Source organism: Pithys albifrons, chromosome 1 (assembly GCF_047495875.1).
Source record: "Pithys albifrons albifrons isolate INPA30051 chromosome 1, PitAlb_v1, whole genome shotgun sequence".
Taxonomy (NCBI): Eukaryota; Metazoa; Chordata; class Aves; order Passeriformes; family Thamnophilidae; genus Pithys; species Pithys albifrons.
This window is the reverse complement of record NC_092458.1, coordinates 55685241-55699149: the sequence shown is the minus strand read 5'-3', so window position 1 is coordinate 55699149 and position 13909 is coordinate 55685241. Positions and strand designations below refer to the sequence as shown.

The following is a 13909-nucleotide window of genomic DNA, read 5'->3' as shown; positions in this document are numbered from 1 at the left end:
TGAAGAAATTAGACACATAAAAGTGTGCTTACTTGTTACCAGTGTGTTTATTTTCTGGGAGTTTTGTTGCTTTATTTTGTTCCATTTTTGCCAAAAAAACCTGAGTAACTTAATATGTGTACACTTTGAACAGATACTATTACCAAAGAGGAATCCTGGCTAAAGTAGAAGGTCAGCGTCTAGTATACCAATTTAAAGAAATGCCAAAAGATCTCATCTATATCGATGATGAAGATGCAAGCCCTAGCACTGAATCATCAGATTCAAATCTGCTCTCCACTGCTGTGGCAAACAGAAACCAATCAAGCAGAACTAGAGCATCTGCAAATGCAGGAACAAAGGGAGGATCAGCTGCAGTGCTAAAAACAGGAAACCCAAAGCCTGCTAAGCTGAAGGAGCACGTAGAAGTTGGACAGCAGCAGACACCTGGCTTGACTTCAGAAGTTTTGAGGACAATGCAATCTCCACAGCCAGTACATCCCACTCAGCTTTTTCGGACAGTTCACGTAATGCAGCCGCTGCAGCCCCTCACAGAAGGACATGCAGCTGTAACCAGTAATGTTCCGGATGAATCCTTGAATTCCTCGGTTCAGAATATAAGGTAAGAAAAGGTACAGAAAATAAATATTTGAATGATAATGAATTCACTGGATGATGGCTAGATAGACTAGACTCTGTTTTGCTTTCAAGAAATGCTAGTCTTCCAGTTAGGTTGAAGTGAAGGAATGTCTTTGTGCCAGATCCTAGGAATCTGGAGTGACTACAGCATTCTGTGGTATGTACACACATAAATACTCTGCCTTTGTTGGAGGGAAGCATATCTTTCCAATGGTGTTAGGCTTGATGCATATCCCTTAGAGAGGAAAAATACACAATTTCTCCTTAAAATCTGCATTATAAGTTCTGTCCCACAGCAGAAACTGTGTTTTCATGGCTTTACTTTTATACTAACTAACTGTTGGTGTCTTTGAATTATACGTGGCAGCTCTGCGTGATCCCTTCAAAAAGATTTTCCTTCTTGCTTCTTTTCTTCTTAAGAATTTTTTGTAATCTCTTTAATCTTTTGTGTTGTCTCCAGTTACAGCAAGGAAAAGCTCCATGTTGCCTGCTCTAGCATTTTGCTGCTGTTACAAGAACAAGTTATTTTAATTTTATAAAAAAATTAACACAATAATCCCATGGGAGCTGTAGAGTATTTTGGAAGACAGTCATGCTTCCAGCTTAATTTGTTAGTCAGCTGGCCAATACTACACAGTGTTAAAGCATGGTATGTCTCTTTTGCACTTACTCCTTAGTAGCAGTATCCTAATTGAAGAGGCTTTAGAAACAGTCACTTAAGCTTGATTTTACTCTAGCCCAAGGCATCCCCTGATGGAGCTTGTTCATCTTGGTATACTGACTACAAAAGACCTTAACCAAAGAAATGTTCTTGCTATCTAGGCCCCTCATAGGAATGTCGGAGTTGTATATGGTGATTGTGGACTTGAACGCTATACCAGCAAAACTTCAGGCTATAATTCAGGAGCTGCACATTCTCAATCAATTAGAATAACTTTTTTTGACATTTGCTTTGTTAATAGTGAAAATTTTGTGCTGCCAAATGGCAACAATGCAATTTCCTGCTCCCTCTATTCTTTCTCTTGAAAATTACATCCAGAGCCACCAGTAGTTTTGGAGTGGTACTGACTATCTGGGGTTAACCATGCATTTTTTTCAGAGAAGTAAGTAATGACACTAATGAGACCAAATAATTTGTTTCAAAAGAATAGGAAAGAGAAAGATTATTTGATCAGAAGTTTATGTGAAAGATAATTATAAAGAATTTAACAAAAAAAATCCAGTTTTGAAATTAATTTAGAAAATGAATAAAAATCTGCATCAAGGTGATGTGTTGTATGTTTTTAAAGCTTAGAAATGTAGCTACTCAGTACAGTGCAGTCCTATGACTTCAGGGTTGATCAAGGATTTACTTGCTCATAAAAACTGGCAAGGGCAATATATAGTGAAAGAAAATAAGTACAGACATAATTGAGGCTATACCGTACCATATAAGTCAGTAGAGGTTAAACATTAACAGGGAGAAAGTTCAGCAATTTGCAGAATTAAATAGCTCTAGGCTATAACTACCCTATCACAAACATATCAGTAGTATAGATGGTATAAAGAATGTTAACAACAAACAGAAGTATCTGTAAGATTTAAGGCAGGTATGAAGTCCAGCCTAACATTTGGAAAGCTGTTCAGTGACAGTATGACATCCATTTATTACATTACAGTATTTCACAATTGGATCTTGGGTAATAAGGTAAGGAAAAAAGTAGTAGAGATGATATATGTGTGAAGATCAAATTAAATAAAAGCCATAAGGCCTTAGAGTTCTGCATTCATTCACATCCATTGTTTTCAACTTAGAACACTATTCCATAAAGTCTTTAATTGCACTTTTCTTAGTGAAGATGACAAAGTGTCTGAAAAGAAGGAGAAAAAAAGAACCATCAGACCTTTTCAGAGTGGTATAGAACTACTGCTGATTAAGAGAGATTGTACTAAGGGGTCTGAGCAGTTAGAGGGAAAATAAAAACACCAGGTTGGGACAAGCTGCAAATGAAGGTGCTGATGAACCCCATGCCAGGGTCACTGCCCATTCCAAGCTCTCAAAATACAATTTATGGCAGACAGATTTCTGCTCAGCTTCAAGGTGCAAATTTCAAGTGGTTTGGTGAGGTGAAATGAGACATTGAACTTCTTTTGGAGCACATGTTTTGTTTTATAATAAGGCTGAAACAAAGGTTTGTTTGCTCAAACAGCTATAAATCTCTAGCAGTTGAATGTGTTTGTGTACACATTCTTAATGGCTGTAATGGGGCTTCCATAATGGTTGAAATGAATGGTCTACATGATTTGAAAATGTACAGCAAGTCTGAATACCATTGTAGACTAAGGGTTGACAGACCTTCTGATGTACGCACATGCTCTGTAGGGTTGTGGTTGGAGTCACTTTATAGCAGAAAGCAGGAGAACAAATAGCAACATTGGTTGCCAGTTGCTGTTCAGTGGTTGGGGCATGTAAATAGTCAAGGTCATTTGGGCAAAACTGCAACTAGGGTCTGGTAATGATTCTTGAAAGGTTTTCTGACGCATACTGATGAGTGGTTGGGCACTGCCTCAAAGCATAAACATCTTGAAACCATGTAATTTGTCTTATGCAATGTAGTTCTAAAGTTTTATTCATGTAAATGTTCACTCCTCTTCTTCATGGAAGTGAATGGTCTTCCCTCTGCAGCAATTTGCTTCTGTTGTGTTGTAAGAAGGAAAAAAATAAGAGAGCAAATGTTGAGCATCTTTGAGATCAAAACAATTGGTTTCTAAACACTTAACCATAGTCTTTGGAGAGTAAGTTCTGAACATGCATCTTCTCTGTTGAGGGACTTGGTAAAAGAATCACATCTGAAGAATGTTGTGAAGGGCTTATGTCACCATTCCTCTCCTGGCACTAGGCAACACTGCCTGGTACGGACTGCTCCCACACCATCACTGAGAGTGTTGCAGCCCATCCCCAGGGCCTCTTGGTGTTTCTCAAAGAAATTGGCATACCAGTGAAGATCCGTGTTTGGTTCTTCACAGGAGACAGGCAGCAACTTCATCTATAGCTGCACAAAGCTTGTATCTTACTCTGAAGTGGAAAAGTCTTGGCTTTTGGATAGCTTTTGATCTGCTTTTTGTACAAGTTTTGTTGCTGATGTGTGAAGGCGAGAAAAGGAGAAGTGTTACTTAGCAAGGATAAATGTTTCTTCTTCAGCCCCAGTGCTTAAAGAGAAAGGCTATGGTATTGTGTTAACTGAAGCTTTGGAAACAGGGCAGGAGCAGGGTCAGGTCAAGCAAACTGGGTTTTGCTGACTGAGGAAAACATCTAGTATTCCCAGAGGGAATGTTCGGACTTGTAAACGCACTGCTGCTCTGCAGATCTAACTGTGCTGGCTTGGCGCATGCAAGTTACTGCAGTCTTCAGCTGTGTCACTGGGAGCTGAGCTTGGCACCACATGTTTCCAGTGATAAGACAAAAATAAAAAAGCCTCTCTGGATAAGCATTTTATTGCTGACTTTCTCCAATAAGCCATCTTTTACAAGGAAGAAAAAGTTTCTTTGAATTTAGTGCTTGTGAAATTCTTCTGTTTCAAGCAGAATAACTGCCACAGATTAACCAGAATATCTGGTTTATTGGAGTAATTGTGTTTTAGCTTGGAATTAGGAGGCACTGGCCTGGGATTCAGCTGCATGTTCTTTGGGTCATTTCTGTTGTTCCAGAGAGTGTACCTCTGCTGTAAGGCTAGGGCCTTCCTTTGTCTAGGATGTCATACAGGGCCATAAGGTGCCTGTGTTTGGGCCATTAAATTTCTCCCTTAAATGATGAGGGCTGCAGACAGAGATATGGATTCTCATTTGCCTTTGATCTAGAGTAGTAGTGATTTAAGATGTAGTGAATAGAGATTCTCATGTTACTTATGGTTCAGAGAAGATTATGTAGTGAGTAGTTTTAAATTATGTGCCCACCTCTATTATTGACTGTATGGGACATAGCTGAATCATCTAGCTGGCAGCTCTGTGTACCAAGAAACCTGGAATTAGGTGACTACTGACAGACCTCTTACAATGCTTTAGCAGACTTCAGGTATTAAACACCATGTTTCTATCAGTATTCAGTTTATTTTTTCTTTTCTGTATTTGCAAGTTGTCATTGTGATAGCTTGGACAGAGCATGTTAGAAGACCAGAATCCTGACTCAGTTCTGTAGTTGGGAGAAAAGCTAATAAAGGCCACAGAGGACCAATGGAGTGTGCTCTCTGTGCTCACTTCTGAACTGGAGAACAGTTGATGAATCAGGCGCAGTTTTCATCTTGACCTTTTTTGCAACCTTTGAGGTAGAAAATTACTTCCAAAGGTGTCACAAGCATGTATTGCAGTGTCAGGATTCTCATTCAAGAGGAGTAAGAAGTAGCTGAAGTTGAATTGTGTTTTTTCAGGGCATGAGCATTCTATGCAGGAACAGTGCTGAAGCCAAGAATTTGCTGACACAGTGTCCCCATAAGCAGAGGCAATTACCTTTGAAAGTCATGTGTACCCCAAACAAACATGCTTTCTGCTGTATTCCATAATCTGTTTCTGTGACTTGCACCTATGCTGATAGTGAAAAAAGGATTTGTCTAGCAGGAGTTTATCAACTCTGAAAAGGTGATTAGAGCTGCTGTGTTAAATGAAATGTCTTCACTGCATGCCTTATGTAGACATTAACTTGTGTAAGTTGCACAGTCAATGTCACCATTATGCTCTGTAATCATACTTCACACCCTGCCTGTGTTGGCTTTGCTCGAGTGCACATAACCCCACAGACACAGGGAGGCACTCTGGCACTGTCCTACTGAGATTTTGCAGTGACAGTCTGCTTTCAGTCCTTTGCTCTTGAATAAGTACAAGAGTCAAATCTGTACATCATGTCAGCTGATGCTGTAGCCCATCACTCCTCTGCCATTCCTGTAGGAATGCTGAATAAAAACTGTTACAGGAGCCAGCCTTGGTAAAGAGCTCACTAGATCTCCCTGGGACTTGATGGGGAACATGAGCAAAGGAATACAATGGCAGCTGAGGACTGATAATCAGAAATAACTTCTGGGAAGTATTTGGAATGGCTTCCTCTGATTGGCTACCATCAGTGCACCTGCTTTTCATTGCTTCTGTTTGCAGTTAGACAGTGGTCTTCTATCAGTGCTCCAAGGCAGGCTTGAAGTGGAAGCTCTTCAGTACTCTGACTAGTAGATACTGTAGTAGTAGAGAACCATACACTGACTAGTGGAGATCTGGCTCACTGCTGCTGGAGCCTTCCCCAAAGGAAGGCAAACAGGTGGCTCTTACAAGGAGCTGATCTCTGTAATCTCTTAAGTGAAGGCTTGACAACAATCCAGGTCTCAGGATGGTGAGAAAAACATCCTTCCTGAGGGAAGTGTTGGTCAGAAATAGACTGATGTGGTCTTCTACAAGAAACTCTCTTTAGCTTAGGGTGTCTCTTAGAGCACATTTACAATAGGGACAACTTCTATCACAGCAAAGACTTTGGTTATAACCAAACATTTTGATTTGATTTCCCTGCAGCTGAGAAGGCCTTTTGTTAACCGCACTTCTGATTTAATTTCTGTGGTAGGCAAGAAGGCAACTTCTTATGACAAAAAGGACATCAAAGTCATCTAGTCAGATTAAATTTGTTTCTGCACAACAACAAGCAATCCATAGGAGCTCTCTTTCCATATCTTTGGCACTTTTGAAAGAGGTGGGGGCTCTGCAGGTTTCTGCTAGTAGCAAGGTTTGAGTTTTAATTCACGTGACTGTGCAGTTTTGAAAAATTCTAGAAAGAAGACTGTAAGACTATGAGTCAGTAAAAGGGACATCTTAAGAGCTCAGTCCTCTGTCTCTGTCCTCATGACATTAAGAGATGATGTCGTCCAGGCAAAGTGCTAGACAAGAACGTGCAGTGCCATCGCTTTGAAGGAGGCTGTGTTAGGACTGGGCAGGAAGGCATCAAATGCTTTTCTGCCTCTCACGGACACCTCCTGCTAGACTGCTTAGCAGCACCTGTCTGCCTGGCTTGTGCTGTAGAATGGCTGGTGGCTATGAGGAAATACACTGGCGTGTAGTATTGATAAGAGTGCTGAAGACTGAGGATCATGTCCACGAGTGCAGCTGTGGAGCAGTTTCAGTAGAGCTCCTGAGCAGCATTTGGTTGATGCTTCTTGTATAGTCACTCAGAGGAGATCACCTTTCAGCTTGGGCATCTAAAGTGGTTCTGAAAAGCACATCCCAGCCCTTCAAGCTCAGGTAAGTTTCTTCATGGATTGAAGAGCTGGCTTGGTATCTACTCCGATATTTTTAAAGCTTTTCTGATGGCAAGTGTCAGTTGTCTTTCCTTCATCTGTTCCAGTGACATTGCTGGTCTGCGTAGATTTTCCTGGGTTGAGCTATGTGACACTTTGATTTTACTGCAAGTTTGTTTAGCTGTGGGTAGTTTACTTTTTTATTTTTAAGAAGCTAGTGTGTACTCTTATTCTGTTACTACTTCTGACAGACATTTGTGACTTTTTAATGAAGGTCTCCGAGTATTGCTGAGCTGGAGGAGAGAAAAAAAAAAGAGAGCTAGCACTAATAACCTTTAGCAGACTTGGTGTGAGCCTTGGTACTGTCGTTCCGAGCCTTCCACTTTAAGTTCAGTTGTTGTATTTGCAGTGTAGCACCAAGTTCTCTAAAAGTTTGAAAGAAAGAACAATCACTCCAGCTGGTGCTTCACCTCCAGCCAGCCCCATTTCCATAAGCTTCTTCCCTGGGCTGTCTCTAGTTGTGTGAAAAAGGAGCTCAGGACTGACTCACGTGTCAGTGGCATCAAATTTTGTGTCCTGGTTCTGATGGCTTCTGTGATAAGACCTGTAGGGGATCCTTGTTTACAAGGATTTGGATTTATATTGCTATTGCAGCATTGCTGGGTACTGCAGCATTCTCTCTTGGGAGGAAGAGAAAGCTACAGATGGAAATTTTGTTGCTTCTATTACCAAGCCACGTGGGAGCTGGGAAAAAGATTGCCGGCAGTTGGAGACTGCTCAGGGAGTAGCCAAGTGCTCTGAACCTGGTGCCAGCAGGGTTACTGGGGCTGCTCTTGCTGCAGCAATCTTGGCAGCTCAGCTAGAGGCCTTTCCCAGAGGACTGAGCTGAGCAGGACCTGGGAAATCATGTCTATATATTCCTTCACTTGTCTCTGCTGCTGCTGCACTAAGAAAGGGGGAATGCAACTCCCTATGTTGTTAAGACTATGACCAGCAGCAGCATCTGCATCCACATTACCCTATAGCTTCAGCACCACCTAAGTCCTGCTTTGGTAAGCTTTTTGTTGCAACTGTGATAGCCAGTGTGGTTTTTAATGGGAGTGTTGAATTATGGCTAAGGATTTTAGTGTGCATTTTGTAGACTTCTGTAGAGTTATGTAAGTTGAGTAAGTTTTCCTGAGATTCTCACATTTTGATGGTATTTAGAAGTTATTGAGCACTTTCTAACACATTACCTAGGACATGTTTTGAAGAACACCTGCAAGAACTCCAACTGAAGCAATAAGATGCCGTGAATGACCCTCTCCCAAAAACAGGACTCCGAGCACGTTAGTGTAGGGTAAGATAAAAAGTAAAGGTCCTTTAATAACACAAGGCCTGCAGCCCACAGGAATACAGGATGACATGCATGTGTCCCAGTTCTAGTTTCCATGGCTTTTATAATAAGATCCCTCCAATCATTGCTTTACACATTTCTCAGTCCAGCCCTGGTTCCACCCCTGGTTCAACCCCTGGAACTGGGTCTGGGGTCATCAAGACCCTCTGTCTTCATCAGTTCCTCTTCCTCAGGTCCTTTGGAGTTCATCCAGTTCTGGCTTCTGGGTCACTCTGACCTGTGTTTATGTTTCGTTCTGTAGGTCTTCCGATATCCTTCAGCTCTTTACCTTGGAAAGGAGTCTAAACAAGATTAATTAACTAAAGGAATTTGAGCTCCCTGTTCTGGGACAGGGGTAGTGATAGAAAGGCATTAAACTTAAACTGTTAGAAATATTAACCGTTTAAAAATCTACAACTACTGTGTTCCTAAAATCTACAAAATGTGAAAATCAGAACAAAAACCCTTTGGCATCATAGTCAAAACAGGAGAGTAAGCTCAGAGCCCCTGGAGTGGCTCCAAGGGGCAGTTCTGAGGAGTTCTGAGGGTGGGTACGAGGGGAAATTGGTATCATGGGTTGGCTACTGATATCACCTGTGTTAATTAATGAAAGTTATAAAAACTGTAACATTTGGCTGATGTGTGTGCACATGCTTTTGGTGTGCATCTTGAAAACTTTCATTAAAGGGCTATTTTATCTATCTCCACTAATGTTGTTTTAAGAGTCTTTTGCAGGAGTTTAGGCATCATGAATATGCTAAGTCAGAGCTGACTGGTCAGTGGCTAAATGCTGGCAAGTAGGATTTTACAGAACTGTGAGAAATAGATACTACATGGGTAGAAGGACTACAGAAAGGAGGTTGTTCATGGTAGATGTGTGGTAGGCAACCCTTACAGCATATTTGAGGTCCAATCTTCAAAAGGAAGAGCAGGCAGAACTGTGCATGGACTTGAAAGTACAAATGTTGACAGTAAATTGCTTTCCATCTAAAGTGATTTCAGCAGGGGTAGAAATAAGCTGCGAGCAGGAGGTAGTTATTTTTGTTTATCTTTGAGAAAACACAAGGGAGAGCTTAAGACAAAAAAGGGGCAGAGGGCAGGCAGGAGAAAACACTGAAGAGAACCAGGAAGGTTGGAGAGAGCTTTACATGACAAGCAGAAGGAAAGATTGTCAGAGACAGCATGGCACAGTGGGCTGGAGCAAGCTGTAGAAGGGTGTCAAAGCAGTTACCTTCCCTTCATCTTTCCCTCTTCGATAACTATTTATGTTGTGATTTGGGCTTTTTGTTTTGTTTTTATTTGCATGACTGGAGTGTGTTTCAACAGTTTGTCACCATTGTCACCAATGTAGTAGCTGTGTACTCTAGCAGAAGAGCTGTTAACCCTCTAACGTTGTCCTTGCAGCTGTACATCTACTGAAAGTAATGTGGCACCCAAGTCTGTGAGCCGGCAACTGATGGAATCACTCCTAATTTAAACTGTTGTTTTGGGAGCAGGTTCTGTTCAGTTGATTTATGAGAAGACTTGTATGATCCTGGCAGACAGAGAACTGTGTGTCCTGGTAGTCTGAGATCTTGACCAGACTTACTGCTGCAATGTGGATACTTTTGCCTGTAGTTAAATGTACATGCGGATGACAGAAGAATTAAGGCCTGGTTTAATAATTACTTAGGCTTGTGATTTGTGAATTATTTAAGGTAACTTGTGAAACTGATGGCAGATGTGTAGTGGGTCATGTTTGTGATGTTGGTTGATGCTTGAGATGGAGGTCTTAGATGTGATTCCCAGGTTTTCTGGTGAGCTACTGAGTGTCTCAAAGGCAAGCTGTTCGGTTTGGTGATGGCAGTATTGTTTATGCAGGTTACCTTTACTTTGGGAACACCTCACTGAATTCAGAGGTGAGATCCAGTTCTTATTTTATTGGGGGATATACTGCTACTTTTTTTTAAATGTTGGGTAAATTAAATGTTTATGATGCCAAATGATTTTTCTGTAATAATTTTTTTTCCAAAATTCGGCATGGAAGTGTTCTAACCCTATAATCTTTTCTAATCTTAACAGGACTTTACAGACTCCAACCCAGGTTCCAGTGGTAGTTTCTCCAGGAAATCAGCAGCTGCATACTGTAACACTCCAGACAGTGCCTCTTACTACAGTGATAGCCAGCACAGATCCAGCCTCAGTAACAGCGGCCCAAAAATTCATTTTACAAGCAATTCCTACTTCACAGCCTATGACGGTTCTTAAAGAAAACGTCATGGTACAGTCTCAGAAGCCAGTCTCGCCGCCTTCCTCAATTGTGCTGAGCCCAGCACAGGTTCAGCAGGTGCTCACCAGCAGCGTGCAGACAATTTGCAATGGAACAGTCAACATGGCTTCATCTCCATCCTTCAGTGCCACTACCCCTGTGGTGTCGTTTTCACCCAGCAGCTCACAGGTGGTGTCTCATCCGTCAGGCACAGTGATCACTTCGGTTATTAAAGCACCAGAAGCCAAACAGGTTGGCGTGCAAGAAGCAGTAAAGGAAGAGGGTGACAAATCAGACGATACTGAGCAGTCAGAGCAGAGATTCCAGCAGCAACCATTTGTGATGGTAGTGTCCAGTTCGAATGGTTTCCCATCTAACATTCAAGTGAAGCAAGAAAATGAGCCATTGGAACCCAATTTGTATTAACAAGTAAATAATAAAAAAAAAAGACCCTGTGGATGATTATTTTCATAAATGTGATGGGACCTTTTCAGTTATGTATATATGATTTGATTTTGAAGCAAGATGTTGCAAAGCTACTTAATTTCTGCAGTTAATTGTTAGAATTCATGCTTTAGGATGGATTTTGATTTTCTGTTAATTGCTAAGTGTTGTCATATAAATAAAATTATATATTACTCATTTCTCAAAATACAGGCATGAAGGAACATGCTTTTTATGCTATGAAGACTTTCTTCTGAGGTTGTTGGCCAAAGTTTCAAACTTCTTTGTTATTTTACATTTTCAGTCTGTTGCTGATTTACATTGTTATTGTAACCTTTTCTGTTTAATCTGTATGTGTATCACTTAATTTTTGAAGCAGCAGTTACTTTTAGTGAGACAGTTTCATTCCATATGTTTGAATTTTTATGACTGAGTATCTGTTTCATATCAGCGAATTCCATCAGTTTTAGACTTTGATAACCAGGTATCCTCTTGCATTTTTGCAGCACAAGCTCTTGTGTGTGCAAAATTGAATATACACTCCTATTGAGAGTACACAAAACATATTCCAGTAATGGACAATGCCATGTCTATATTTTATATGAAAACATTGGATATATTTAATTACAGAAGCTAACGGCATCACTACAGGTGCAAATGTTTCATGCCAGTTTGCAACTATGAAGCCTAACAATCTTGCTTTATACTTCAGATTATTTTGTAAGGGGGGAGGGAAATAAAATAATGCATACAATTTATGCAGGTTTTTTGAGATTAATACTTCTAGGAGTTCTTTTTTGATTGTAAATACTGTACATTTGATGTCGCAGGGAAGTTTTTTCAGCTAATTTGTTTCCATATAAATTTTTGATAGATGCAAATAAGATCATTATGTTTAGAGGTCTAATGTTATATGTATTCATATTACAGAGTGAATTTGTATTTAAAGACAAATTTTTAAATGATGGAGCCCACTGAACCTTGGGTCCTTGTCTTTTGTATTTTTAATTGGTTTATTATGAAAATAAATCAAATGGAAAAACATTTTTCTGTATTGGCTGAAATGTTTTTATATTATTCTAATGTTTTGACAATCATCATGAATAACTAAAATACAGTGAGGAACAGGACAATGTGATGAGTTAGTGTGGGTCTCTTGTGGGACACGAGCAATTCATGGATCGCTTCTGAATAGGCTTTGACACAGTTGTGGGTATCCTTTGAGCCAGCAGTACTGCATGTTTTTGTAGTGCAACTGAAGGATGAGCTAAATCCAAGAACTGGACTTAAACTTCTCCTTTTCCATCAATTCCCAGTGCGTTACAGGCAAGCAATCCGAAATTTTGAATGCAATTCTAGAGTGCCATTCATTGCAAAGGTCTTTGTAGCTCGTACAATACAGCTGATAGCTCAGACTGTGAGGGCTTCAAAACCTCATGTATTGCAGTGTTTCAACAGGAGGTGGATTAAAAATAAACATGCCTGGTGTGACTCTATCAGTATAAAATGAAAGGAAATATGACTTTCTGTTATTGAATTCATGTGGGAGTTTTATTAATTGGTTGATAAATATAACTTCAAGCATATGAGTACTAGAAAAACTAATAGGAGCAGAACTATGGCAGAGGTAGTTTGGTTTAGTTGCAGAGAAGTAACTCTACAAACTATTGAACAAGCAGTTCTCTTCCACAGCTGCCCTGTTAATTCAGTGTTTCTTCCCTCTGACTACCATGCAGTCAGGCTTCCACCTGCACCTCACCACCTTTCCAGGAAGACTGGCCATGCCCACACCAGTGCTAGTTTATCTAGCAGCACTCCCTGCAGCTGGGGAGTGCTGGCAATATTGCTAGGAATGTGGATAGTGTAGAAGCATATCTGATAACAGTTCTCATCCTGAGGGCTCTGTTAGATTGACGAAAGCACTGGTGAGGGAGGCTAGTTTGTTTAATCAAAGTATACCATGGGGATTTTTTCATATACTGCAAGTATTTCATAACTCCAGAAAACCTGAAGTGATAACATTTGACTGACGTCAGTTCGGTTTTAGATGGGGGGAAGTTGTTCTGAAAAACATGAAAAAAAAATCACACCATAAGGTTGCAGGGTTCACTAAAAAACCTTTATGCCATAGATGCAACTATTACGTGGAGAAAATAATTTGCCAACTTAGCTTATGCCAGTTGAAGAAGTGGAGATAATCTCTAGCAGCAGTAACGTGTCTCCAGCAGCAGACTCTGTTGTATAATGAACAAGAAATGAAAATCACTCCCTCCCCATATCCCTTAGGCTCTGATGTACCAGCTGGGTGGATCTGTACATTGGACTCTCTTTGGTACGACAAAGGAAGGGAGATGCAGGAGTAATTCCTAAATCGACGGCCCACATTTGAAGTTTGAGCCACCCGTCCCCTGTCACAGCTGCCTTTATGGCAGAGCAGAAAAAGGCACTTTTTTGTCTCTGAGGCATTTCATGGGAGGGAGCCTGGGGAGGAGGAGGTTGTCTTTAGGAAGCCGTAACTGCCATCTGGACATGCTACTCTTGTCCTAAATGTGGGCGGGGTACCTGGTGTGCAGCACCGACTCACACACTGAGGTGAGGTATTGCTGTTCTGTATTCTGGTCTGTGCAAAGCAGGGAGGTAGGTGCTAACCCACGAGAGGCTGCTGGCTCTCTGCTTATCAAAACTTCATGCTTGTTACAAATTTTAAGAAACAAAGGCATCAGCATTCATTGGTTACAGATTATATAACTTTTTCCATTAATTAGTACTCCAAACGCTATTGCTGGTTGTATCTTAAGCTGTGCAAGGGGCCATTCAGGTTGGACATTAGAAAGAATTTATTCACAAAAAAGGTGATTAGATATTGGAACGGGCTGCCCAGGGAGGTAGTGGAGTCCCTGGAGGTGTTTAAGGAACCGGCCATGGCACTCAGTTGCCAGGGCCTAGTTGATTAGGTGGTGTTCAGTCATAGACTTGATGATC

General features: G+C 40.8%; 1 protein-coding gene across 5 annotated transcripts in view; it reads left to right on the top strand.

Annotated features, from left to right (window-relative positions):
- The window catches only part of ELF1 (E74 like ETS transcription factor 1), an 83313-nt gene extending 71342 nt beyond the window's left edge, over positions 1–11971 (top strand). For all 5 annotated transcript variants that reach the window (XM_071550412.1, XM_071550402.1, XM_071550430.1 and 2 more), the window contains exons 8-9: positions 134–601; positions 10297–11971. In XM_071550412.1, coding sequence (XP_071406513.1) covers positions 134–601; positions 10297–10909 — 1081 coding nt within the window. In that variant the 3' untranslated portion in view covers positions 10910–11971. The remainder of the gene's footprint in view (positions 1–133; positions 602–10296) is intronic.
- Positions 11972–13909: the final 1938 nt, after the last annotated feature.